General features: G+C 43.6%; 11 protein-coding genes across 11 annotated transcripts; 5 read left to right on the top strand and 6 right to left on the bottom strand.

Annotated features, from left to right (window-relative positions):
- Positions 1 to 1392: 1392 nt before the first annotated feature.
- O0I10_007417 (uncharacterized protein) lies at positions 1393 to 2843 on the top strand (the record flags this gene model as incomplete). Its single annotated transcript, XM_058487433.1, has 9 exons — positions 1393 to 1471; positions 1536 to 1620; positions 1674 to 1718; positions 1780 to 1826; positions 1887 to 2125; positions 2184 to 2331; positions 2385 to 2443; positions 2503 to 2607; positions 2670 to 2843. The coding sequence occupies 9 exons, from the start codon at positions 1393 to 1395 to the stop codon at positions 2841 to 2843; spliced, it is 981 nt and encodes a 326-aa protein (XP_058341733.1).
- A 95-nt stretch (positions 2844 to 2938) lies between these two features.
- Positions 2939 to 4746, bottom strand: O0I10_007416 (uncharacterized protein; the record flags this gene model as incomplete). Its single annotated transcript, XM_058487432.1, has 10 exons — positions 2939 to 3105; positions 3169 to 3337; positions 3404 to 3547; positions 3616 to 3730; positions 3787 to 3887; positions 3939 to 4005; positions 4069 to 4121; positions 4181 to 4283; positions 4351 to 4395; positions 4469 to 4746. 10 exons carry the CDS (start codon positions 4744 to 4746, stop codon positions 2939 to 2941), a joined length of 1242 nt encoding a protein of 413 aa, XP_058341732.1.
- Positions 4747 to 5474: 728 nt separating this feature from the next.
- On the top strand, positions 5475 to 7784 carry O0I10_007415 (uncharacterized protein; the record flags this gene model as incomplete). Its single annotated transcript, XM_058487431.1, has 7 exons — positions 5475 to 6012; positions 6090 to 6172; positions 6232 to 6355; positions 6430 to 7236; positions 7298 to 7407; positions 7477 to 7593; positions 7653 to 7784. The coding sequence occupies 7 exons, from the start codon at positions 5475 to 5477 to the stop codon at positions 7782 to 7784; spliced, it is 1911 nt and encodes a 636-aa protein (XP_058341731.1).
- A 408-nt stretch (positions 7785 to 8192) lies between these two features.
- Positions 8193 to 10142, bottom strand: O0I10_007414 (uncharacterized protein; the record flags this gene model as incomplete). The annotated part of the gene is made up of 7 exons (XM_058487430.1): positions 8193 to 9059; positions 9115 to 9239; positions 9304 to 9391; positions 9452 to 9601; positions 9664 to 9786; positions 9843 to 9910; positions 9986 to 10142. 7 exons carry the CDS (start codon positions 10140 to 10142, stop codon positions 8193 to 8195), a joined length of 1578 nt encoding a protein of 525 aa, XP_058341730.1.
- Positions 10143 to 11187: 1045 nt separating this feature from the next.
- O0I10_007413 (uncharacterized protein) lies at positions 11188 to 14216 on the bottom strand (the record flags this gene model as incomplete). The annotated part of the gene is made up of 4 exons (XM_058487429.1): positions 11188 to 12874; positions 12947 to 13640; positions 13711 to 13951; positions 14085 to 14216. 4 exons carry the CDS (start codon positions 14214 to 14216, stop codon positions 11188 to 11190), a joined length of 2754 nt encoding a protein of 917 aa, XP_058341729.1.
- Positions 14217 to 14977: 761 nt separating this feature from the next.
- On the bottom strand, positions 14978 to 16457 carry O0I10_007412 (uncharacterized protein; the record flags this gene model as incomplete). Its single annotated transcript, XM_058487428.1, has 5 exons — positions 14978 to 15396; positions 15456 to 15493; positions 15559 to 16131; positions 16206 to 16288; positions 16344 to 16457. 5 exons carry the CDS (start codon positions 16455 to 16457, stop codon positions 14978 to 14980), a joined length of 1227 nt encoding a protein of 408 aa, XP_058341728.1.
- A 931-nt stretch (positions 16458 to 17388) lies between these two features.
- Positions 17389 to 20840, top strand: O0I10_007411 (uncharacterized protein; the record flags this gene model as incomplete). Its single annotated transcript, XM_058487427.1, has 9 exons — positions 17389 to 17428; positions 17484 to 17562; positions 17615 to 18443; positions 18509 to 18652; positions 18710 to 19840; positions 19920 to 19978; positions 20046 to 20134; positions 20201 to 20665; positions 20746 to 20840. The coding sequence occupies 9 exons, from the start codon at positions 17389 to 17391 to the stop codon at positions 20838 to 20840; spliced, it is 2931 nt and encodes a 976-aa protein (XP_058341727.1).
- A 568-nt stretch (positions 20841 to 21408) lies between these two features.
- Positions 21409 to 22664, top strand: O0I10_007410 (uncharacterized protein; the record flags this gene model as incomplete). Its single annotated transcript, XM_058487426.1, has 2 exons — positions 21409 to 21586; positions 21673 to 22664. 2 exons carry the CDS (start codon positions 21409 to 21411, stop codon positions 22662 to 22664), a joined length of 1170 nt encoding a protein of 389 aa, XP_058341726.1.
- A 164-nt stretch (positions 22665 to 22828) lies between these two features.
- On the top strand, positions 22829 to 24289 carry O0I10_007409 (uncharacterized protein; the record flags this gene model as incomplete). The annotated part of the gene is made up of 8 exons (XM_058487425.1): positions 22829 to 22954; positions 23038 to 23051; positions 23143 to 23168; positions 23237 to 23364; positions 23423 to 23489; positions 23547 to 23764; positions 23832 to 24075; positions 24129 to 24289. 8 exons carry the CDS (start codon positions 22829 to 22831, stop codon positions 24287 to 24289), a joined length of 984 nt encoding a protein of 327 aa, XP_058341725.1.
- Positions 24290 to 24310: 21 nt separating this feature from the next.
- O0I10_007408 (uncharacterized protein) lies at positions 24311 to 25137 on the bottom strand (the record flags this gene model as incomplete). Its single annotated transcript, XM_058487424.1, has 4 exons — positions 24311 to 24635; positions 24700 to 24833; positions 24896 to 25008; positions 25071 to 25137. The coding sequence occupies 4 exons, from the start codon at positions 25135 to 25137 to the stop codon at positions 24311 to 24313; spliced, it is 639 nt and encodes a 212-aa protein (XP_058341724.1).
- A 234-nt stretch (positions 25138 to 25371) lies between these two features.
- Positions 25372 to 25847, bottom strand: O0I10_007407 (uncharacterized protein; the record flags this gene model as incomplete). The annotated part of the gene is made up of 3 exons (XM_058487423.1): positions 25372 to 25596; positions 25665 to 25720; positions 25778 to 25847. The coding sequence occupies 3 exons, from the start codon at positions 25845 to 25847 to the stop codon at positions 25372 to 25374; spliced, it is 351 nt and encodes a 116-aa protein (XP_058341723.1).
- Positions 25848 to 25921: the final 74 nt, after the last annotated feature.

The raw sequence follows: 25921 nt of genomic DNA, 5'->3' as shown, positions 1-25921 counted from the left end.
GCACGTACTCAGAGCGATACCTACAATGGCAAAGTATTGGGATGCCATCTAGTAAAAGAAAGCTCGCACTGACAAGGATGGTGTTCTTAGGCGCCAATGCAATAAAGAGGGTATTATGAGAAAATGAAGAAAGATGCCGAGGAAGCAATGGCATCAGCAGGGATAATCCAATATCTTCGATATGCATCAAGATGACCATCTTCCTGTTTCTATAAACACATGTTCGCATAATAAAACACGATAAGGCTTGGAATAATTGCGAGGCAACGCCAAAATATCCGAGCAAGACATTAAGCATCATGCTCGACATTTAGGGCACCTCAGGGGGTTTATTGATGCGCTGTTTATAGATGTGGTTGGCTACTAATGCTATCAGGCAACAACAGCAGCATGCTTTACGACTATTCATCGTCATAGCTGAATGGATCCTCCTATTCATCATGGGTAGTGTGGGAAAACGTAGTATCTCAAAAAGGAGTTTCGACAATCAAATACGTCTTGAGAGAGAAAGAAAAACGGCTATTGCAGCGCTTCGTTGTTCGTTATGTTTGTTTATGGCGTAAGGCTATTCCATTTTATGGTCATTGGACCATTGTTATGAGAGGAGATTTGTGTGTCAGGTACTGCTGGATTACATAAACTATAGTAGAAGACCCTTTACCATGCTGACTCACTATTATCCTTTTACAAATTTCCCAGTCGATGGCATGGTGTCGCACATGAATACGTAATACGTTTATCAATTCAATCACATTCCCTTTGTGTACTTGAAAGCTATTAATACAAGGATCCCACGCGTATACTTTAAATGCCTCGCTCAGCAACCACACGTATCCAAAAGCAATCCATTGTACATGACATGATATTTATAAGAAAAGTCTTGGGGTTGTGTTGATTCTATACAATGCTCTATAGTTCCTTCTTCGTTTCTTCCATGGAGGGTGCCGGTGGTGGTGGAGCTTGCTTTCTAATCTTATCCATTTCAGTGATAAACCTGCATAAATGTCAACCGTGTGCGTTAGCCCCATGCATTATGCCATCCCACATCGTTTTTAAAAAGTTCACTTGCCATTTGATAGTGAGAAAAAGACATATTGAGAGCAATAAGAGTGCGACAACGTGAAGGTTCCCGCCCGTCATGATCACCATGGCAGCCAAAGTTGCAAAGAGCATATAGAACGCGTAAAACATGAGCTTGATGACACCGGTTGCTGTATACCCGGGCGTCATTACAGACTGTACAATGTCGTCGACGAGGCTCATTTTGTAAAGGAAGAGTTGCTGATTGGGTGGGTGGATGGGAGGAAGTGGCAAATGCGACAAGGGAAGGGTGGTGACCGTAACAAAGAAATAGGAACAAAGAGACCTCTTCTCCGGAGTTGTTTCATTTTCATGCTCGACCACCTGCGTTCCTTGGTATCCGAAAACCGATGTCGTTTCATTGATGAGCACACCAATCTCGACCTTAGTTGTAAGAAAAAAGACACATAGAGAGAGACGCTGCTGTATCACGTGTGCTGACAATGGTTTTGCAGATGTCACCGATCGCATCATAGCAATGTCGTATCCATCCAGTGGACTGGAAGGGCTGTACCGCAACTCTTTCAAAGACGTAAAAAGGTGCGACGACATTAGAATGCTCCCAATACAACTAGCTCACTATGATATATAAGGTTCCTTGATACTCGACACAGAAATCATTACAAGGTCTACAACCTGTAAGTCGTCCATGCATATCAGCACACACAAAGTACATCTCATTCAACCTTTTGCGTGCAGGCGCTCGGAGAAGCAATATCGACATGAGCTATTTGAAGGTGCAACAGGTGAGCTTTTCAATCCGTTGTTGATGGATCCCAGTACATTCTCTGATTTTCTCATCAAAGTGGTTCTTTTTGGATTTGGTGATCATCAGGCTCCTCCTTTTGAGTTGCTGGTTCAATTCTGCAAGGATGCCAAGACATGGCTGGATAAGGATACGAGCAACGTCGTGGTGATCCATTGCAAAGCTGGTAAAGGAAGGACCGGTACCATGATCGCCGCACTCCTCTTGTACCTTGGATACGCAACGGATGCCGATGAAGCTATTCAAGTATATGGCACAAAACGCACTACAGATGGAAAGGTATGTGGTATGGATGGATTCCATCAATTTTTCTGTTTACTAAACATGCAATTCTTAGGGCATCACTATCCCAAGCCAGATACGATATGTCCATTACTTTGAACGCTGGATGAAGAAGGAGAATGCACCATTCATGCCGAACACAAAGACAACCATACACATTACCCAATTGGCAATTTGCAATATACCACAAGCATGGTCTCGTCGTACGTATCAAATTTGGTTTATTGGATCCTGCATTAAACTTATATCCTAAAAGATGCGAGCCTATCAATGACGATCGAGATTGAGCAAGTTGAAATCTTTGAGACTGATAAGGTAAGGATGAATACTGGCAGCCAACAAGCATAGTGATTAACAACCATACGCATCTTTAGATGGAAGTTACAAGTGACAACACGATCCTCATGCCGCTACCTGCCGTGCCTGTCAAAGGCGATTTCAAAATGACGCTTTTTACGAAAGGAAGGATTTATTCAAAGGTAAGCAAACATTTCATGGCGATGGTAAGAGAGTGTCCCATCCTGAGTGCTTGGATTAGCAGAGATACTTGTGCCACTTTTGGTTGAATACAAGCTTTGTTTCCGCATCATCATCAGCAACAATCATACTAGCAAAGGACGAGATCGATGGCGCCTTTAACGATACCCATTGCCGGCAGTTCCCCAAGGATTTTGCCATCCAGATCCAGTTTTCTTCCAATAGAGACCTTGAATAACGCAATCATCCTCCTAGAGCAATATCATCTTAGACCATCATTATTAAAATCCCATTACATCATCATCTCTTCTTCGACTACTTACTGCTCTCCCATCAAGATTTGTGGATTTTTGCATATTCATGTCGTAATGCAGGGATGCGATGCGAGTATCGGTCATGTAACTTTTTGACCAGTTTCATGAACTTGTCATCATCCGGCACTGTCAGCGTGGAGCTCAACAAAGTCATGCAGCTTTCAAAGTTTCGAGACAAGAGTTGATCTATAAAAGGAAAACCATAAACATCCCACTCAACCTTTTTCATCTCCAAAAGTGTAGCCTTACATTGAAAGGTCTTGAGCAACGCGATGGCGACAAAATAAAAGACATTGAATCCTTCCAAGAAATAGACATCCCAGATCCGTAAAAGGGTTTGGTACTTGACGACGCCTCCTGTGAACATTGTAATGTACCATCGAGTCGCATAGGCAGCACTCGTTACATCAATCGAATGCTGTATAATGATAATGATATCAGCACCAGGACACTTTTTCTCTCACTTTCTCTCTCCTCGTATTACCAAATGCCTGTACAAGCGAGTCAAGTATCGTTCCACGAGCCGCTCCTGGATGAAGAAACTTTCCATGAGTGCAGGAAATCCTGGTACAAAGAGATCATGCAATCCATCACGGAGAAACATGTGCACAAGTGCAGTGTATGCTCGCTACACATGTAAAAGAAATGGTAAGGGGGCCGGATTTTGCGACTTCATACGATCATCAGCGCGTTTACCTCCTCTTCGCAATACATGAGTAACATGGCAGCAATATTGGTCATGCCTTGACAATAGCCCACCTCCTTGTCGAACCCTGAAAATGCTCGAAGCACGTTGAATAATGCCCTTTGTCTGTAAAAGGAGAAAGGATGTGAACACGACATCTTCTTCACCCATATCCTACATACCCTTGACCATACCGCTGCCGGAACATGATATGGCCATGCATTGTTCGAGGAATGTCAAGATCAATTTGTCGCTCATGCGATGATGGTTCCGATAACAACACCTATTATTATACGCTTTAGCATGATTGGGATTATAGTTGCTATTGGTGTACCTTGTATTGTTCTCGTAACGCGTCGTCGTTATTTGCTTTTTGTAATCCGTTGGTCAACGTAAAGTACCTATTGGATCTGTTTCAGATAGCTGGCGGATAATTGGATGTATATACAATTATGCCTACGTACCATGCATCCCGCCGCCAGCAGTCTGGAATTCCTTTATACACACGCTTGATGAACTAGCATATGATTCATTAGTCGCACTCGACATTTAGGATTCGTGTTCTCTTCAATATACCTTGGAATTGACGATAAAAGTATGAAGGTCTTCACCATGAAGTTGTGCATGCTGTGCCATCCCAGCCCACTTTGTAGCGCGTTCCGCTTCCTTCTCTGCCTGACTAATATGCATATATAGATAACTCCCAAGTCAATACCTTTTCTAATCCATTGGTGTACCTCACTTACTTGACATCGGGTGTAAATAGCTTATCATCCTCCAAAAACCCATATCTATATATGCGAATCCAATGCATCAGATCAAATGGATGAAGCATAGTCATCAATGCAAAAGAGTAACACGGACCTGTCAGCTGCTTCAAACCACTTTTCCATTTCAGCCGCGACGTCAGGTGGATTCGATTCATAATGTCCTCGTATCTCAGCTGCTTTGTTTTCTGGAGTGGATAGGGTGGGTGGTTGTCGCTCATTGGCAAGATCGTTTTGGTGATCGAGGACGACAAAGGACCCGTTGTTATGTGTCTTGATAGAGGTACCCGTTGTAAGCTCCGTAAAGTTTGTATCAGAAGAAGAGTTGGTTGTTTGACAGGTCAAGACCGGCATGGTTCCAAGATACGTGGACATTTTAAGAGAGCTTGTGCGTGTGTGCGTGTGTGAGAGAGAAAGAGATAAAACGGAAAGGTAGAATGGAAGAAGAGTGCATCACATTCTCTCTCTCTTTTTGGTATATCTTTAGCCTGAGCGGGCATTTCCTGCAACGGATGGAGCCCCCCGGGCTGGAACACATCACGCGCCAAATGATACCTATTTATACCCACGCTAGAATGGGGGGGCAACCATGACTCCATCCATGGATACAATGATTCACGTGACGCACTCACTTTTTATTTTATAGAGTAAAAAAGATGTCTACGTTGCTTTGATGGATGAGCCTACAATATTAGTCTAAGGCATTTGTTAGCACTTTTTGGTGGCACTTGAAGCGGACATTGCAGCAATGATTGTCACACGCGTACATGTCATTTTTCAAAGGGCATTTGTATCCTATTTGTATACGCACATACAAACATGAACCCATAGGATGAATGAAGCAACAACAAGGGACTGAAATTAAGGGATGTACGTTAACGTTACAACTGCCGATCAAAGCATGTGCATATGTGTGTGCGTTGCGTGTGAGGGTACCAGAGTGCGGGGTTATGACAGCCGTTGTCGGGCAACACAGCAGCGGGCAACAGCAGTCGACAGCAGCAGCAGACAACACGCTTATCCATATACACTTTTCACACCGGGGGGTTTCCACTCTTCTTCCTCTTTTCCCTCTTTTTCTTCCTGTTGTCTTTTGATATAACATGTCTTCAAAGGGGGGTGCAAGTCCACCCGAACGAGACCCGCAGCAATCGTTAATGACACGTTCACAAGCACTCTCAACAGCATTTCTCGGTACTGCACGCGACAAGGCTATGGGAGTTGCCCATGCTGCAACAAGCTGGTTCACACCACCATCCGATTGGAGTGCACCTTTATCGCACTTGGAGTCACTCACCACCGTCATGTTGAATCCATTGGCTGCCCACCCTGTTTATCAAAGCGAATCATTGGCCAAAGCCCTTCAACTCATGCAGCAACAACAACGTCAACGGTCATCGTCGTCTTCCTCCTCGTCTAACGGCAACGAGCTCGTACTGCACGGCACAACGAATAGTGCCTGGCCATCCAGCACTGAACTACTAAAGGCCGAGATACCCGAGTCCCATGCACCACTCTCTTTGTTTCAAGGTTTTGCTGCCACATACCCTTCGCTTGCAGGAGCATCATCGACCTCTTCTTCATCTCCGTCAAATAAGAGATCAAGGCATAAACGGAAAAAACAGGCAGCTCATGCTTCAGGTATACAGTTGTCTTTCTCTACTACTACTACTACTACTACCTCCTATACTCATCATGGATGATGTATCATTTATTAGAGGGTCAAAATCGTACACTGACTCAAGTCATTGCCGAGCGAGAACAAAAGATGCGTGATAGTAGTAAATTGGAAAAGCAAAAGGTAGGTTGTGTTTGCTTATTGGGATCATTCACCATATTAACATGGGAGTGGGTGGATAGTTGTCGACCATGAACGAGATGAATCAAATCACGATGCAGATTGAGGAGCTTGTCAATAAGCGTAAAGCGTTGGAGCAAAAATGGCAAAAACTTGAAGCAAAGGAGCAACAACTTTTGGAGACAAGTAAGTGTGGAGGAGGGGGGTTCATGTGGCAAGATGAGAGAGCATGACCTTTATTAATTCATGTGATATGATAGTTGGGCAATTGAATGATGTGATTGTGACAGTGGAAGAAGAAGGAAGAGATACAGTGAGTGAAGGTGGTAGTTCATCACGCGCCACGGTCCAACAGGATACGATATCAGAAGACGACGCCATCCTTTACGAGAGTGGTACCTGCTACAAGACACTTTCTGGCCATGATGATGATGTATTATGTGTGGATTTCAATCACCCACGTGGTATCTTGGTTTCTTCTTCCATGGATGGTACAGTGCGTGCTTGGGATTTGTACAAGCATAAATGTGTCGGCACCCTTGAAGGACCTACCAGTGTGGTGCGATGTTTACAATTAAACGATGCATGCCTGCTTACGGGTTCTGAGGATGGATCGATCAAGCAATGGAACATGTCAGCCATTCCACCACCACCGCCTTCCACCGATAGCTCAGTGATATCATCCAGCGAACCCACGTCTCCCGAATTATCAGCCATCCCTGAAGATCTTCCCGTGTTGAGCGAATGTTTCACAGGTGCTTTGGAAGGCCATCAAGCTGAAGTAACGGCATTGTATATGGATCAAACTATGGCTGTGTCAGGTGCCAACGACAAGACTATGCGACAATGGGATCTGGAAACTCAAAAATGTGTCTTGACACTCGACGTGATGTGGGCTAGCCATGGTGCATCCCCTTCATCCTCCTCCTCCTCTTCGGGTTGGCAACAATGGGCCATGGATGGATTGCACAACTTTTTCAACACCCAGGACTTTGTTGGTGCTTTGCAATTTTGGAACTTTGCATTGGCAAGTGGTACCATGGATGGAAAAATCAGAATGTGGGATTGTAAGTAATAGGATACAGTGAACGTGTTCTTCATCTTAACGTATTTGCATATGCTATATAGTACGCACGGGTCAAGCACATCGTACCTTGCCTGGTCATACAGGTCCCATCACATGCTTACAATTTGATGAAGTACATCTCGCAAGTGGTAGTCAAGATAAGACGATCAGGGCAAGTAGTGTGTGGGGGAAAAGGGTTGGCTATATAAAAAAAAGGGATGATGCTAATGCCGAAATCTAGATTTGGGATTTACGGACAGGCTCCGTTTATGATACATTGCACTTCTCGAGTCCCGTAACATCGCTCCAATTCGATACTGGCCGAATAGTAAGCGCCAATTGTACGGAAAACATTGATGTAAGTAATGTTGTTGTTGTTGGTAGATAATATGGACAGAGCTCTAATCGAATCAATAGATCTATAATCGAACTTCCTTCCAACATACCACTTTGCAAGGGCACACCGCACAAATCAACTCGGTTCGATTCCGTGACAATGTATTGGCAAGCGGTGGAAACGACAGCGTTGTGAAACTTTGGGCTCTATAGAACCTGTCATTCGTCGTCGTCGTCGTCGTCGTCCATGTTATCATTTCCCCCCTTTTTTCATTCCCCTTCACTTTCTCATTAATGTATGATACACAACCCAACCTCGCTCGCTCACTCGCTCACAAACACACTTTTACACAACACACACATACACACACACACACACACACACAAAATCAGGAGCTGTAAATTTAAGTTCGTAATGCATGCACAAGTACAATAGAACGATGATTTTTTTATTATTCTTTCTTTGGTCTACTACATACAATGAAAGTTGACTATACATGAGGAATACTACAATAAAGATATCGCTGGGAATAGAATATGTATAAGAGGGTGGTATATCAATATAGTTACAAGCGGGTGGGTTTAGAGGAGTGGTGGTGGTGGTGGGAATACAACAAGTTTTCAATCTTGGCTGGCATGAGACAAGGTATGATCGACGCTTGGAGGACGTAGCATACTATGACGTTTCCTCGTTACTTGTTCAGTGGTCCATGATTGTAGTCGCCCTACAATAGAGGGAGTGGTGACATTTGAATTGTCTTGAAAGGACAAAGAGCTGCTGGTGCTATCCAACGTGGATGATACCATATCCATGAATCGGCCAATAGCTGTTGTTGATCCTTTGGTTTGCTCATCATTGCATTGTTGTTGTTGGATCACTTTTTCCTCCTGTTCCTGGACCTTGCTCACATAAGCAAGCTGTAGATCATTGATTATCATGCGTAATTGTCCAATTTCAGTAAGCATGTTCTTGGAAATATCGTCCTTGGGCCGCATCTCGCTCAAAATAGACTGTATCATCCCATTGCTGGTCTCATTCATCTCCTTGATATCGAAGGCTCGATTCAATGCTCGATTTAATGTACGCATATCAGTGCCTCGCAATCGTTCAAGTACGTGTTGGTCTTCTGCATCATCCGTTTGTGTTTGAACAGCAGCGTCCTGTAGACATTTGATATTGTTGTGGTGATGCAAAATGTGATGATGATGATGAACAACAGCTGATAATGTACGCATTGGCATGGATGCTGGCTTTTGTGGCGGTGGTGTATGAGAGGCGAGCACCATGGATTGTTCTTGTTGTGATGATACCAACAATAGCTTTTCCATTTGAAGACGCATTGCATCTAGCTGAGCTTGTGTGTCGGCAAGTCGCTCACGGCATTCAATTAATTCTGTAGCCATCTCTTGATTGCTTGATTCGAGCTCTTTGATATGCTGCTGCTGTTGTTGCTGATGCTTTTCTGATGGCTCCAATGACAATGAGAGCTACTTTACCATTTAGAACACAAATCGATAGCATCATCAAAAAAGTATAGCTTACCCTTAGCATTTCATTTCGAAGCCGCTCATTGGATTCACGTAACCATGCCAAATCATCCGTTTCAGCGACTTGAGGTACCTCTTGTTGTTCCAACTTGAGCTTTTCATAGGCACTATACAGCATGTCTAACAAGTAAAAGATGTTAGTGATCGATAATGAATGGGTATAGAAGCACCAAAAAACAATTACCATATCGAGCTCTCAACTTTTTATGCTTTGATTCGATCGCTCGTTCTGATTTTTGTGCTGCAATCAGCTCTTGCTTTGCATCTTCGAGCTAATTGAAACGTAATAAGAAGATAAGGTCACAGGTAAGCTGATAACAAAACAAACCTGCCTTGGCTCGAGTATTCTGTTCGCGTGTATCCGCTTGATGTAATGCAATTCGTGTGGATCGAAGTTCAGAGGCTCGTGACTTGAGGTCGTTCATCAATTGAGAGTTACGTGCATTGGCCATTTCCAAATCAGCTTCCGTTTCTCGTAGCGTCTAAACAAGCAATATGAATGAATGAGTACAAGTGTGGGGGGGAGGTATGATATGATACGAACCTGTTCAGCCTTGTGTCGTTCCCAATTAGCGCGATTGTGTCTCTCGGATAAATCTTCCATGGCAGAATCTTGTTCATGTAGCAAACGTTCCAAATGCCGCGTCTTGTCGTGTGACAAAGCAAGCTATATGTGTGTTAGTGAGTCTAATAATGGTTACACATATGCAGTAATCGGCTGACCTGTTTCTCCAGTTGAGCCGATTCATGTTTCAGTGCATCATGCTTTTGCAGTAATGTCTGCCCAATTTCTATTGCATTGCATAATGCATACATATCAATGTAAATTAAGTGTGTCAGGAACAACGCCATCATCTTTGTTTTACCTGCTGCCAAACGTGCTTCTTGTTCAAGCTTTGCAATGGTGTTGTAGAGATCCTCTGATGAGCAACGACAACTGTCACCAAGCCAATGAGGACGTGAATCTTCAAATGAGGAGGCGTAGCTCAATGACAAGCTCGATCGTTCCTGGACGACTGACATGACGCGCGCACACAGATATACACACACGTAAAAGAAGAGATAAAAAGGGAATAAAGGAAAAGGCGAAAAAAGAAAAGCGGAAAGAGATGAAAGAAAAGGGATGGTCTCTGTGGCTGTAATAGTATTGTTATATCGATCGATCACACGACATCCCATCATCATCGGAAACGTTTTAAGCGTAGTATCTAGTGTTTTGCAGTAGATTGCATTCTATCAATTTCTTTGTTGTTTCATAACAACGCCTCCTATGTTTCTTGTTGCCAAGCAACCACCAACCTATGTCATTCATTTTACCCTTTATGTCATCGTCGTCATTATGCTTCATATCTCTTCCCGTCCCCCATCCACCCATCCCAAGCCCATTATTATGCGCACGGTTTGGCCACATGATAACCATGTGAAACACAGCCTGTGGTATAATTGCCCAATGCGCTCCCCACCTCCTTCATCATCATCATCCATGAATGATGGTCTCGGTGATATTTGTAGCAGAAACCTCGGGGTATTATTATGTATGCATGCATGAGCCTCTCCTCATTTCTTATAGTCTTGTCTTCACTCTCTCGCTGTGTCTCTCTTTTTTTTTCCTTCACATTCCTTCTTCTTCTTCTTCTCCTTTCTCTATTACATACATATCATGATACGTGGTTCACGGTTTGTTGAGCATTTTGACGATACCCTTCCAATAATCGATCATCGACGTGGATTAAAACGAAGACCTCATGTCAAAAGACGTCAAGTACGACCTTCCATGTGCAAAAGGGGCATACGACGACGACGTAGTGTACGACGACAAACCTCCTCCACCACTTGTCCACCTCTCGTTGTCTGGTGTAAAAAGATAATTAGAAAATTCCCAACTTGATAGTAAAAGTAAACAAAGCCCACGCTTGACTTTTTGGAAAATACAAACAAAACAATAATGTGATGATGGAGGAAATGGAGAGTTAACACACACAAAGAAGGGGGGAAGAGAGAAGATTTACACAATAGATAGATACAAAACAAAGAAAGAAAGAAAGAGAGAAAGAGAGACAAAAATAAATCAAGCACCTCGTTCCATAAAAGGATGATGCGTGGCTGGATCAAGTAAGAGTTCCATCATGGATCCTGTTGTGGGTTGTGGAGGAGAAGGGTCAAGTGCCATACCAGGGTCCATAGGATAATCCATCAACATGTCTTGTTGTTGTGGATCATGAAACAATTCTTGCTCCAATGGCTGAACATGGTCTTCCATTACGCTACTCATCATGGGTTGTTGTTGTTGTTGCTGTTGATATGTTCCTGAGATTGTATGGCGTCGATGACTTGCAGCAATTTGTCGATTTGTATAAGGTGTGGATACGGTTCGCATGGGCTGTTCAATAATTCCCTGGTATTGTGGTGGTGAAGGTTGATTCATGTGCTGTTGCTGTTGCTGTTGTTGTTGCTGTTGCTGTTGCTGTGCCGCAGCTGCAGCGGCAACGGAAGAGCTACGCAATGCCTGCTTGTAAAATGGGCTGGGTTTACTTGAAGTAGCAAGAGGAGCTGCACCACCCAAGGCTGCATAAAAATCGGTGTTGTACAGGCCTGTTGCTGTAGCTGAAGGTGGTTGTGAAAAGTTGTATTGTGATGATGATGGTGATGATGATTGGTATCCTAGGATGGGCATGGAAAGTCGATGTTGCGATCCTGCTCGCATGCGTTGCTCAGCTACAGGATTCCTTGATGCTACGACACCTCCTTGTTGCAAAAATCCTGATGGCGGATGACCAAGCGTGGCTGTTGTTGTAGTCGTGGTACTAGTAGCAGTCGTAGCTGTAGGCGTAGCATTGCTGTTGCTGATGAGTGTGCCCAAATGAGATGCTGCACGTGCACGTCGTTTACTTGTTGCAGTATTGGTGACATTGTTACCACTGCTACTACTAGCACCAGGTAATGACGCTAGACTTGTGCGTCTTGATTTGGATCGTACCACGTCGTTTGATGATGCCAGGATGGGTGAAGATCTTGATGATGAGGGACTAAGACTCGTATCCATAGCTGATGGTGACCATTGTTGCTGTAAGAATTCTTGTTGTTGTTGCTGTTGTTGAAATGATTCGCTCATAGCATCCACTTCAGTCGCTGGTGTCTTATCCAACAATTGTTGCATTACAGCCAACGACTTGTTGCATGCTTCCTGATGTCCCTGAATATCCGATAAACATTTGTGCACGGTAATAGCAGCTGCCAAACAATACACGGTATACTGAATCCCTCGCACAGGATAATAAAAGCATTCCACGCCACGTGTATTCAACAAGTTCTCGACAAGATGGGTGATGGTAGATGCTGAATCGGTACATCGTTCTTGTGATACACTTGATTCCTGATCCAAAGCATAAGGTCGATGTAAAAGAATCGTACTTGAATGGAGGAGTAATAATTGGAATGAGGATGCATACGAATGCCCCGAAGGCTTCACCACGCTCGACATTTTGGTTCCCAAGTCTTCCAATCGCTGTTGTAGGTGCCTGAACGTGGTGCTGTCATCCGATTCCTTACGATTGGAAACACTTCCCATCAATGGTCGGGTGTATTTTTTGCGTACAAAGTGCAAGATGCTGCCATGGATATGAACAAGTTTTGCCAACCAGTGGAAATGTAGTAATGCTTCACGATCTTCAGGCTGTGTCTCATCAGGAAGCAGATTTGGATAATCAATGGTGCAAGTACTCTCTGAGAAATGAGGCTCTGCACCCAATTCAGTGCTACATAATAACATCATCAGCCATCATGTACCCTTAGAGCATGTTTCTATATATATATATATATATACATACCTCATCATAATGTCGTAAGCATACACAGCCCAAAATGTCCGCCTACGTTGCTCTGCAGTAGCCATGTCGAGTTGAAATCCAGGTCCAAGTGCCTTGCATAATCCAAGATCTCGACACATGTGTACAATGTTTTGGAAATAGTACCGTGTCCGCCAAAAGAAACCAGGTCTTCTTACATGCTCCTGATATTTGACCATCAACAACAGTGCCTGCACCGTGGATAGACGAGGTGTGTCGGTATAAATATCAATCAAACTGAATGCTGCCTGATAATAACGCCACCCTGGAGGATGACCATCATTGCTAACGGCTTCTCGTGCAGAGGGATGCCACCTTGAGGCGACAGCGTACATTGCATTGAGTAAAAGGATACAGGGTGCCTTTTGCAATTGAGCGTGAAATGAGGCCCGGTGGAGAATCGGTAGATAAGGATGAACATGCATGAAGTAGAGTTGAATCAAATCCATCTGAATGGTCGTGGCTGCAAGCGTTTGTGGATGAAGCTTTGGTTGTGCAGGCTCTGTCACGTCTCCTAGCAACACTGGAGCTTGTGGTGTGCCATAGAAATAGTCTTCATAGATGGATGGAATACGATCGATACGTGTCATGCAATCATAAATGTATAATCCTTGACCCGTGTCTCCCACTCGCATGGTATCTGATTGGGGTTGTTGATGCTGCTGTAATGATGATGCTGATGAAAATGAAGATGAAGAGATGTTAATGCAAGGATTCAAGTAAATGTGTGGAGGATAAGCGATTACCTTGTAAATAATCAGCTGCATAGGTCATCTCATTTGAATCACGTTGCAATACAAGAGACGCGTCGTATGGTTCAGTATCGAGTTGTAATGCACGAAGAACTTGCTCCAAATCACGCAGTCGGGGCTCAAGAGTTTCAACGTATTGCTTTGGAGGACCTCTTTTTGGCGTCACCTTGACAAATACGCATTCAGTCTTGCTCTTTTGACAACGTAAACAAGGCTGTGCGCCATCACATCGAACCTGATAAAGACAATAATAAAGTTAGGGATTTCTTTTGGATAGGTAGCTGAGTTGTGGTGGGACAATCTCAGTGAAACTTGGCGAGTCGTTGGGGAGAACCACAACAAAATGTATATGCAGCCCTTTATATTACCTTTCGTTTACGACACTCATCGCACGCTCTACTGATCTTGTTCCTCTTTGGTCCACCCACATTACTCGATGGCGGTATCGCATGAGCCATTTCGCCCGAGTCTGCTGCCCCTGATGGTGCTGATTCCTCCATGCTGTACTGTAATGACTGACGCTGATGGCTGCTGCTGTTCCTTGTCGTGAATGTCGGTATACAACTCGGTTGGATATCGACGTTGCTATGGTGGCCAACAACAATGAAGAAGTTGAATGAGGTAAGAAAAGAAGAAAATACAAAAGAGAAGAAAGCTCACAAAAGGAAGTAACGCGACAAAGCCTGTGTGCAATAAATCTGAGTTCCAGGCAGCAGAGTCTATCAAGGATAAGGATACCTCTTCTTCCACATATCACTTTGGGCCGTCCCTGTTTCCATCTTCCATCTCCAAGCCAACTTGTTCTCTTTTGGGCATCCGCTGGGATCATTCAAAGGTTACGATAGTCTTTTGCCTCAATCTCAGATGTTGTCTCTAATACAAAAGATCTCCTGCACGGTTGATTTGTCACTTTTGGTTAACGCTAATTGGGGCTAAGGTTTGCTTTAGTGGCACAGAAACACTCTTTTTTCCATTCACTTGTAACGAGTACACTTTTAAACTTGAAACCCCCATCAATTCCCTACGTATTCATTGTCTATATCCCTCTTTGTGCTGATAAAGGAGATAATCTTACATACTGATAATGATCCTTTTGCTTATCAATGATCTTGTTTGAATCTTCTTTATGAATCGATGACGCACCTCGCTCGTCATTGTTTTGTTTGTAACATTGTATGTTGCTCATGAATCAACTCAGCATGGTAACATTGTTTTCCTTTCATCTTTTATATACTTTACATGGAGGAGCTATCTCTATAATCTACTGCGACTTGGCCATGCGAATCAACTCTGCTAAGCGAATGACCCCTTTGTCAAGAGTATCACTTGGAAGATATGCAAAACATAACCGTACATGATCCTTAAATCGGCGTCGATCCTTGTTCGCATCACCTGGGACACCAAACAAATTACCCCAACCGATAACAATATCCCGTTCTGGTTGCTCATCCATCACTTTTTCCAACAAATCACGATCCACGCCAGGGGGAAGTTGTACCCATACGAAATAGCCTCCACTTGGTAATGTCGACGAACAGCCCAATGGAATCAAGTGTGTTTCAATGGCAGCCCAAAGCTTCTTCAATCGTTCATGCAGCTTACTCCGTAAGTGTGCAATATTGTGATGCAAGCTTAACTCGGGATCACTCGACACCAGCATCGGAGCAATCATCTCGTTTGCTAATAAATAACATGGTTACCATCAATGTACTCATTCGCATGCATAGAATGTTACGTACCAAAGTTGCTAGGCGAGCCACCCGATATGAATGATCCGCTATATATATAGCATGGTGATCAGCATGATGATTGCAAAGCGCGCCCTTTCTCTTTTGTTCTTACCAGGATCCAACACGTTGAATGAGCGATGGATGAGCTTCAATCCAACCAGCACGCATACCAGGTGCAAGGATTTTCGAAAACGAGCCATTGCTGATCACTGTGGGCTTATCGGAAGGTGACATTGATTCCAAATCAAAGACCACTGTTCTCTTCGGCGTAACACCCTCAAAGGTCAAGAAATCATAGACGTCGTCGCAAATAACCAAGACGTTGTACTGGCGTGCGAGTTGTACTAGTTTTTCTCGACGTTCAGCGGATAAAATGGATGATGTTGGGTTGGCATGTGTAGGTACACAATAGAGGACAGCAGAATAAAACTCGCTCTTTGCTTCATCCTTGCTGAGATGTTGTTCAAGGAACGTCTCCAGGGCATCCACATCAAGACCATTCGAGTCATCTGGAATACCAATAAATTGGCTCTTTTTGAAACCAGCACCGTTGTAGATCTGATACACGAAATGATAGGTGGGATCTTGGAAAAACGCAAATCGAGTTGCTGATTCAGGTCGTGTCAACATGGTCAATAAATGCTGCAGAGATAATGATGCTCCAGGGGTAGCACACAATTGATCACTATATATAGATCCACTTGTCAGCCAGCAATGCTTTGGATCCAATACGACTTCTTCTTCTTCTTCTTCACTTACGGCTGAACTTGAGTTCCATAGCTCTCGCTCAAAAACTTTGCCAGGCTGTCAAGGTAAGCAGGGTTGCCGAACTCATCGCCATACTACTTGAGATGTTGGCATACACTTTTGTATACATGGCGCACCAGCATCACGTACCTGCAACAATCGGCGAGTAACATCGTTGCCAGCCAATGCCGCTTGTGTCGAACGTGCAACACGGTCAAGGGGCAATAGATCGAGACCAGGTTTTCCTTCAAGGAGATTGATCATTGGGTATGAGCTCAAGCTACAAGCGTGAGTAAAATGGAAAGTGTAAAAGGTCCGGCAGCGTCGCTTAATCCCGACAACACATTCCCATGGTGATGTGTGTGAGTATTTGAATGGTCGATCATGTATATAGCAACAATGAAGGCTGGTAATCAGGTGACAAGCATTGCATGGATAGGCCATCAGGAACCGCCACCTTCCCACTTTGGATTTTCATGTCATGGGCAACCCGTAGCCTAGGCAACGCTCATTTAATTCTATCTTTAGTAGTACTACTACCATTGAAACGAGCACGTTCTTTGTTGGAAAGGAAGGAATACACACAAAGCGAGTATGCATTTTCAGCCAACAATGGGACCTTACACACAAATAGCTGCATACTTCTTGTCATAGCAAATTCTCAAAGCAGGCACTTTTGATACAAACATGTAATAAAAGATGATGGTACTTTCAACCTAATCATTACCCTCTACATATCATCTTGTGTTCACCAAGCACTCGTCAATCATTGATGGATAGGTGGTGAGTCGTCTTTGGACGCTGCAGCAAGTGATTCATTGTACCATGCAGTATAGTAAGCTATTTCTCTCACGGCTTTTCCTCTTGAACAGCACGATTATATAGGCACAGCTTCCACGCAAGTCATACTACCGAACTCAACGCCGACGAGCGATGGCGGTGCACCTGATTGTAGCAGATGTCCTTGTTTTTCATGTTCAATGCCAACAAAGGTGACCCATTTCTCAATCCATAGATTGGTTTCATTGTAGCATCCAATTGATTGTGATCCAATAGGGGGGAGGTAAATGATCGTCTGCAATCATGCGAGATCACCTATTCTCGGAGCTGCACATTGAAATTCAGCAACCTGTTGGGCAATCGGACGCATTTCTTTCATGCTCTCACACCAAAGTGCACTACCTGCAAACTGTCAATGAGCCGACAAGGTCAAAGATCACCAGTTGAAACGCGAGGTAAACTACCGACATTGCTTGCAAAGCAATCTCATTTCTCATCGACACCTTGTAGAGTCAGCGATTACTGCAACCGATCGTGACAATGCAGGAGAATTTAAGACGTGTACACAACCACCCTCCATGAGCATCAGGTAAATAGTTGTTTATATAGATACAAGCACTGTTTTAATGTCATGATACTAGGAGACCATCTACAAACGAGAGCGACGATGAAGAAGAAGAACAACTAGAGGATTACCTCCATCCACATTCCAAGCAAGGATTTCTACGGCCGCGTCAAAGATCGAATGGATCATCATCGTCATCATCATCCGACATGCCACCAAGAAGCTACTCACTTGGGAGTGAAAACATTCGAAAGTTCTCTCAAGAGTCACTGTACAGCTATAGTTTCACCCCTTCACTACCACGATCCAATCGGATGCGTATCATGCGGCATGGCATGGATTTTGTGAGACGTATTCGCTGCAAACTGGATGATCGTGTTACACGACGCTACTCCCATCCTGATATTGGTGCATCAACATTCGATTGGCAAATGAATACTTGGAGCACCGTCAACACGCCTCGAACAAGTATCGATTATGATAGCATGGTTGCCAATGGCAACGGATCCGATCCCACAACAATGACAACAACAACACATCCCATGGACGACATCCCATCATCATCATCATCATCGTTATCAAAGCAGCAACGAAAGACATCAATGACAAAGCGACCCTCAACGGATACATCTTGCAATAATGCCGAGAGTTGTCAGTCGTACAGGCGAATATTGCATACACCAACACGATTTCTGCCACAGAATCAGGCCATTTTCACCACCGATCATGATGGAACCATTTTACTATTCAATGATATCGCCAGTTTATGTTTTGTCATGGATAAATCTCACGTGGGTCAATCGCTTTTGACAGTGCTTCAGCAACCTTTCAGAGATAAAACGGCAAGACTATTACGAGATCGTACAGCGGGAGATGAGGATCCTGTATTGGTGTGTGGCACCGTGGTCAGTAACAAAAGGGAAAGAGATGGAGGAAAAGATATACAACAAACTAAGCACATGACTTTCAGGTGCCAATTATTAAAACGAATGGTGAAAAGTCGGCTGCATCTTTATGGCTCAAACGCAAGGAACGAGATGGTGGCAAGATTGTATATATATGGATCTTTGAAGAGATATTGGAGAGCACATTAACAGCTTATCTTGACCCAAAGGTAAGGAAAAATTGTTGCTATACGTCTACTATAATACTCATCTATGTGCTATTATAGGGCACCATTAACCAAGTAATTGGAAAGATGCAAGAACTCTATGGCTATAGCAATGAACAAGTGATTGACAAGCACATCAGCCTATTGATTCCCAGCTTGAATGCTGATCCATCCAGCACAATCGATGTAGCAGCAACTATGAAATTTTTCGGCAGCCAGACTAAATACGGTGCTTTTTTTCCTGCTATGGGCACGTTGCATGCGAACAATGATCATACAGCTTTCACCCTTAAGATTATATCGCTTCCGACAGTGGCCGGCATGATCACTATTCACACCAACGGCATGATTCAGAGTATGAGTGCGGTCCCAGCAAAGTATCTCTTTGGTTATCCAACAGTCGATTCACTCGTCGAAAAGGTCCCAATCTCTCAACTTTTACCACAACTTCCCGAAATATTGGACAATTTGCAAAGGGATGGATTATGGGGAGAGGATGGCAATATCATTGGAAACACAACTTGTCGTCGAGCACTTGTACCAAGAGATTTGGCAACTACAACCGATCATAAACTTTCCATCAGCTCCAACAACAACAACAATGCACCACCTCTACCGGTTATTTATGCCGTACACCATGATGGAAGCCAATTTGAAGTGCAACTACGGTTACGCTCAATTACGAGTGCTGAAGGACAATTAATCAGCGTTTGGGTGGCATTCGATCGTATTCAATCTCTCAACAGAAGAAACAGCACAAAAAGAAAGGCTTCTTCTCCATCAACAACACAACAACAACCACACAACGACGACAATGACAATGACAATGATGACAATGACCCACAAGAACACAACCCAAATATGGATGATCATCCACATTGCCATGGTCATGGTCATGAAAAGAAGGCACGTTCAACTTTTCGATCACGACGTGTGGTTCAAATGGCCAAAGCGCGCGCACCTTTACCCAACAGAAGCCTTGCACCCGTCGTGGAACTCTCGGAACCAAACCCGGAATCGCCGACAACAACATCACCAGATTTGGATGTATCTTCTCCACCAGAGCAACGACCACCTCCTTTACCCACTGATGAGCATCACCCATTGGATGACTATGAGATATTGGATACATTAGGCGAAGGCACTTATGGAGCTGCCAAGCTTGCTTATAGAAAGGATGATGAAGCACAGGTATTTTGGAGGAGGAAAAACAATGGATCACACTACACAAATGGAGATTGACTCTTTTGCTGCTGCTGCATCTTTTTAGAAAATGGTCGTCATCAAATGCATTCGAAAATCACGCATTCTTGTTGATTCATGGATGAGGTGAGAGACGGGGTATATTATGCATGATTGTTTATTGCTAACAAGGAACCTAATGCATGTCCTGCAGGGATCGGCGATATGGGGATATTGTACCAGCAGAGATTCATATCTTGAGAACACTTCAACAATGCCCACAGCAAAACTGTTGCAGCCTATGTAAGTGTACTTCTCTTTTATATACCTCGGCTGTAGACATGCTTATGATGGTCGTCGTTTTACTAGTGGCACATATGGAAGATCAAGATTTTTATTACGTGGTGATGGCGTTACATGGTGACGGGATGGATTTGTTTGACTACATTGAGCTGAATGAGGAAATCTGCGAACAAGAGGTCCGGGCTATTTTCCGGCAAGTAGCAGAAGCAGTACGGCACTTGCATCACAACAAGATTGTGCATCGAGACATCAAGGATGAAAACATTATCTTGGATGAATCTGGCACCGTGCTATTGATTGATTTCGGAAGCGCAGCATACTTTCGATCAGGAAAGAAGTTTGAGACATTCTGTGGTACAATGGAATACTGGGCCCCAGAGCTATTACAAGGTATAAGCTATGATGGACCTCCCCAAGACATTTGGAGCTTAGGTATTCTATTACATACCCTTATTTTCCGAGAGACACCCTTTTATCAGCTTGATGATATCCTCGAGGACCAATTACACATCCGAGATCTACCATACCCAGGTTAGTTGTTCATTGTCTATCCCACTTTCAAGATCAAAGCTCACATTACCATCATCATCATCATCACCTTACTATTACAGGGCCGCATGATATACTACACAAAATGCTCAACAAGGATCCATCAAAACGCCCTACCATCGACGACGTACTTGCAGACCCTTGGTTTGTACAATAATAATGTAGACGACATTGAATTACTATTACTACACTCTACCACTCCATTGCATCGGCATCTATATATTGAACACCAATACTATTTATAAAATGACAGCATGGCATACATTTCTAGTAATCGCTGCGGATGATGGCTCATGGGACAGTGGGGTAGTGGCATTCTAAAGGAAATAATGCTGGGCGTGTGAGGATGTGGCATGTGCTTCGGCACATGGCAAAAGCTCATGTGACATTTTCCATGTGCACGTTGTTGTTGTAGTGAATAAGCCTTCCATGCGGGTATGTTCATGGATTAGCAATGCAGCTATGATAAGATGTTTTAGTAAATCTAAAGGATGCTGGGTACGATATTATAGCTTTTTGCATTGATAGGTGCCCATCCCTTTGTGTATTAGGTAAAGCCTATAGCGTTGGTTTTAAGATGGGCAAGCTTGTATCACCATCCCCGTTCTCGGTAATAATCTGGCATTTTGCCACAACGAAAAGCACCACATCTTTTCTTGGCTTCTTTTTCTTGATTCTCTCACTTTTTTTCCATTCCTCAGCATCTTGCTGCTATATATGCAGAAATGGAAGACATATTACGGATACATCTCGAGACCGACCAACTTGTAATGTATGGCTCTGCTGAGAACTCTGCTGGTTGTGTGTTGCGTGGCGTCGTTTCCCTTGATTTAAATCAGACAACACGGGTCCGCGGAATTACTTTACGCTTTGTTGGCAAAATAACAAAACGACACTCTTTTCGTGAGTATAACTCTTCCATGACTATGCACCACGCGTAACTTTTGTGTTTTTTCTCATGGTATATATGAGGTCGCTTGTACAACCAGGGCTTGGGAATGGACAAGAACGCGTCCACGAAGAAGCAAATAACATCCTTTGCCGTACTTTATCTTTCCTGCCGACCCCAAAACAGCTTCCTGCATCCAATTATACATACGATTTCGAATTTCCGCTACCAGGTCATTTGCCAGAATCGACTCGTGTTGGCAATGTATACGTTGTGCAGTATACCTTGGAAGCTGTTGTTCAGCGTCCCATGCTCTTTTTAAAGAACTATACCGCATGCAGAGCCATTCATCTATCACGACGACCTGAAGAAGATGAAATGATGTTATTGATCCCTGATGATTTCTACTTGACAATGGACCAGCATCCTGTAGCAGTAGCTGACCAATGGATCAACAAGGTCGTTTATAGCTTTTCAATACCAAGCAAATCTGCTCAGCAGGGTTCACAGATTGAAGTGTCAGGGCACATTCATTTACGCACCGACACGTTACAAATACGCTACTTGGCATGTTACTTTAAGGAATACATGTCATGTCGACAAGATACTAGAACTCTACGAAGCAACAAACCTCGCACCCACAGCCGTCTCATTCATTATGCCCAAGTAAAGAATAGCTACGACCAATTTGTGATCCAAATCCCTATCCCAGTATCACCCGAGGATTGTCAAATAGATTGCCTCAATGACGCTGTAAAGATAAGGCATCGACTAAAATTTGCAATCAGCGTCATGAGCCAAGATGGCCATGTATCCGAGTTGCGTGTTATGCTCCCCATCAAAATAGTACCAGGCGTCCCTGCCCATCACGATTACTTGCCAGCATACGATGATCAGCATTCTTCATTACCTTATGATCCAGCTGTGATGGCAGCCTTGCTACAACAACACCATCATCAGCAACAACAACAACAACAATCATCCACCACCACCGCCACCAGCAGATCACTCACATCTCGATCATGTGCACCGTCAAGGGAATTACCTCCCTTTCCACGTCTTCCATCTTATGATGAAATCCTTACTCGGTGACTACTACTACAACTTACTTTATGTGTGTTCTCTTGTGCATTAAAGAAAGACCACATGGTCACACCACTGTCACACTGAAACAGGAATGTGTAATGGTATATTCTAAGGACCCTTTCGTTCTACTTTTGTCTTTTTTGTTTTTCCCTCTTACAGCTTGTTGTTGGATGGATTATTACAAGGAGCTTGGAATTTCCAGAGATGCATCTGAAGAAGATATCAAAAAGGCGTATTTTCGGCTGGCACTAAAATATCACCCCGATAAAAATCACGCGCCCGAAGCCACTGAAAAGGTGAGTCCTTTGTGCGCGTGTGTGCGAGATATAAGCTATTCTTGATTGTGTATGGTAACACGTAATCTATATACACATTGTAGTTCAAGAACATCAGGTGAGCCCCCATTGACAATTTAAAGATTGCATGTTTGAGAGATTGACAGGATGATACGTTGAACCGGAAAATATGCACGCCGCTGTATCAGCCGAGCTTATGAGATTTTATCCGATCGTACGTGAAACCGGCCATAAGCACGCGAGACATTGTGTAACTTACACCCGAGATTTTAATTCATGCAGCTGAAAAGCGGCGCGTGTATGATAATCAAGCTTCAGCCCCGCCGCCACAAAGCAAGCCGGCATCCCAAAATAGATGGCCAAGACAAGAACAACAACAACCCTTCTATGATCCATTTGCGGGGTTCCATGTATGTGAACCTAATGACTTGATCATTCTTTTTCTGATACGAAAGATGTATTTTGTAGTTCCATACACCCGAAGAAATCTTTGCACAATTCTTCAATGGTCGTGACCCCTTTGCTGCAATGATGGGTATATACATAGGAGCTACATTGTTAGGATCAACACTAAGGCTGACGTGGCATATAGGCGATCCGCTCTCTTTATCGCTAGACACCGATCCGTTCTTTGAGCGACCCTCCATCTTTTTTGAACATCATCAACCAAGGACATACGCAAGCTTCAATACCGATTTCAGAAGGCACATGGGCAATGGTAGTAAAAGTTCGTCTCAAGTAACAACAACCTCTCGTTATATCAATGGCAAATATGGATCCGTTGTCGTGAAGACTATACGTGATAATCAGGTTCGTGCAATGAAAAGTAATCGTAATAACAGTAATAGCACAGCTAATCCACACTTTATTATCATAGGGTACACGTGTGATTGAAGATTATGGCAATGGAAGGAGGCGTGTTGTGGTGAATGGCGTGGAAACGGAAAACACACTCACTCCTCAAGAGCAATACAACCCTGTGAAACTGATGACTCTAGATACGTCTACACCTAACGATGAAGCTCCACCATCGTCTCGAATGCCGCAAGAGCCACGCCGTGAACCATATGTGAAACCATCACGTTCAGCTGCCCGACCCATCCTATTGGATGAGATATCAGGTAAATTGTTTTCCATTCCATTCACCTATACACTTACACATTCGACATTCTAGATCACAATAATCGCTATGGTCCTCGGCAGGGTGATCAAGAACCTAGCAACGTAAGACGACACATGATACGACCTCCAGTGTCAGCAACTGCATCCATGCAACAACCAACAGGCGGTGTTCTTGATACCTTGAAGCGTCTCTTTTGCTTTTGTTGTCCATAAACATCATTGGCTCTTTTTAAATCACTTGACGGCATGTTTGCCCTTCTTTATTGCTTCCAATACAAAGGTGTTGATACGAAAAGCATCCATGGATATTGTTTTGATGGGGATGAGGTTGTTCCATTTGTGGTGATGAACCTGCTCTGAGACATCGGAAGGGACAAACGTGGATGATGAGGATGATGATGACTGATTATCGAATATAGGTGGGCTTAAGTTGGTCTCTACAACGAGCGAAAAGGTGCATTCAGGAGGATTTGCTGATAGAAACGATTGACATGCGTTGATCCGTAATAAACATGCTCGTAATTGTTGTTCAAGATCATCCAACGCTATCGATGATTCGCTATTTACAGGATACATCCATCAATGATGTGCCGTGTCATAGCAACCCCCCTTTTCCTCTTTACCTCTCCAATAATTCATCCAAGGGTATATCGTCTTGCTTTGAAGCGTGGTCTAATACTGAATGGACCTCAAAGGTGAACTTTTCAAGGGGCCTTGAAGTTGAACGTATAATCAATGAGATGCTTCGGCAGTTATTCTATCATAGACATCAATACAAAAGCACCTTCCCACACACACATTGGTAATGAACCTGCTTACCTTGCAAATCAGCGTATGTACTGACTGCATAAATCGCCCAACATAATCGATAACACCATCATGCGTCGCCATGTGCACGGGAGCATCGTATTTTTTCCGCAGCTCAAAGATATCTAACAACGACCTTGGTCAAACAATGCACGTACGCACACCAATGGATTCCATATTCACACACCTGAAGGATAAACGTCGCGTTGAAAGAGGATTTCATGGATCCATACTTCTACTAAAGCAAACGGCATTAGCTTCCATTTCCCAATGCAACACCATGCGACACCCTATTCACTTGCAGAAATCGCAGAGGATATTGACAATGTCTACATGGCGTGTCGATTAGCAACCATGAAGGGGTGAGAGTATTTAAAACAAAGAGGTAAGAGATGTTGGGATCATAGATCAAACACACCTTGGCACGTGGGCATATGTTTACAGAAGGATACCAAATAGGAAAAGACAAAGAAGGTGGATTTATTATTTCATGCTACGACCTTGACATTTACTGCATCCACGGTCTGAAGATGGAAGTTTTCTCGACGTACAGCCAACAACAGCGAAGTACCACCTTCTGGGCTCACAGCTCCTGCCGGTACGTCAAAGGGAAATACATTCTTTGTTAGAGGCCCACCTCCTAGGGTGACGGATCGATCATTGGCAAAGAAGATGGATACGGTTTCAACAGGTGGCTCTGTTTCTTTAAAGGTCTTTTGTACACATCCCCAATGTCAATAATAAACACGTAGCAACGATCATCTCATTCATAGATATTTACCACATTGACATGTTGACCCACTTTCCACGTTGTTCCTTCCGTCGGATACACAATTGCTACATTCATTGTTCAATGTAAACAATCAATGTAGATGAATATGGTGATGGTATTACCTCCTGTGTCTTGGGCCGCGGCCAGGCCAGCCATTAATAGAAATCCAAGAGTTTTGGTGAATGAGACCATAATAGTAGTAAATCTTGCTTTGTTACTTTCCCATCAATAAAGAAGAAATGTGTCATTTTTATAAAGGATCGGCG

The sequence above is a fragment of the Lichtheimia ornata genome, assembly GCF_029851405.1.
Source record: "Lichtheimia ornata isolate CBS 291.66 chromosome Unknown scaffold00036, whole genome shotgun sequence".
NCBI lineage: Eukaryota > Fungi > Mucoromycota > Mucoromycetes > Mucorales > Lichtheimiaceae > Lichtheimia > Lichtheimia ornata.
The sequence above is the reverse complement of the archived record's forward strand: the minus strand, read 5'-3'. Positions and strand labels throughout refer to the sequence as shown.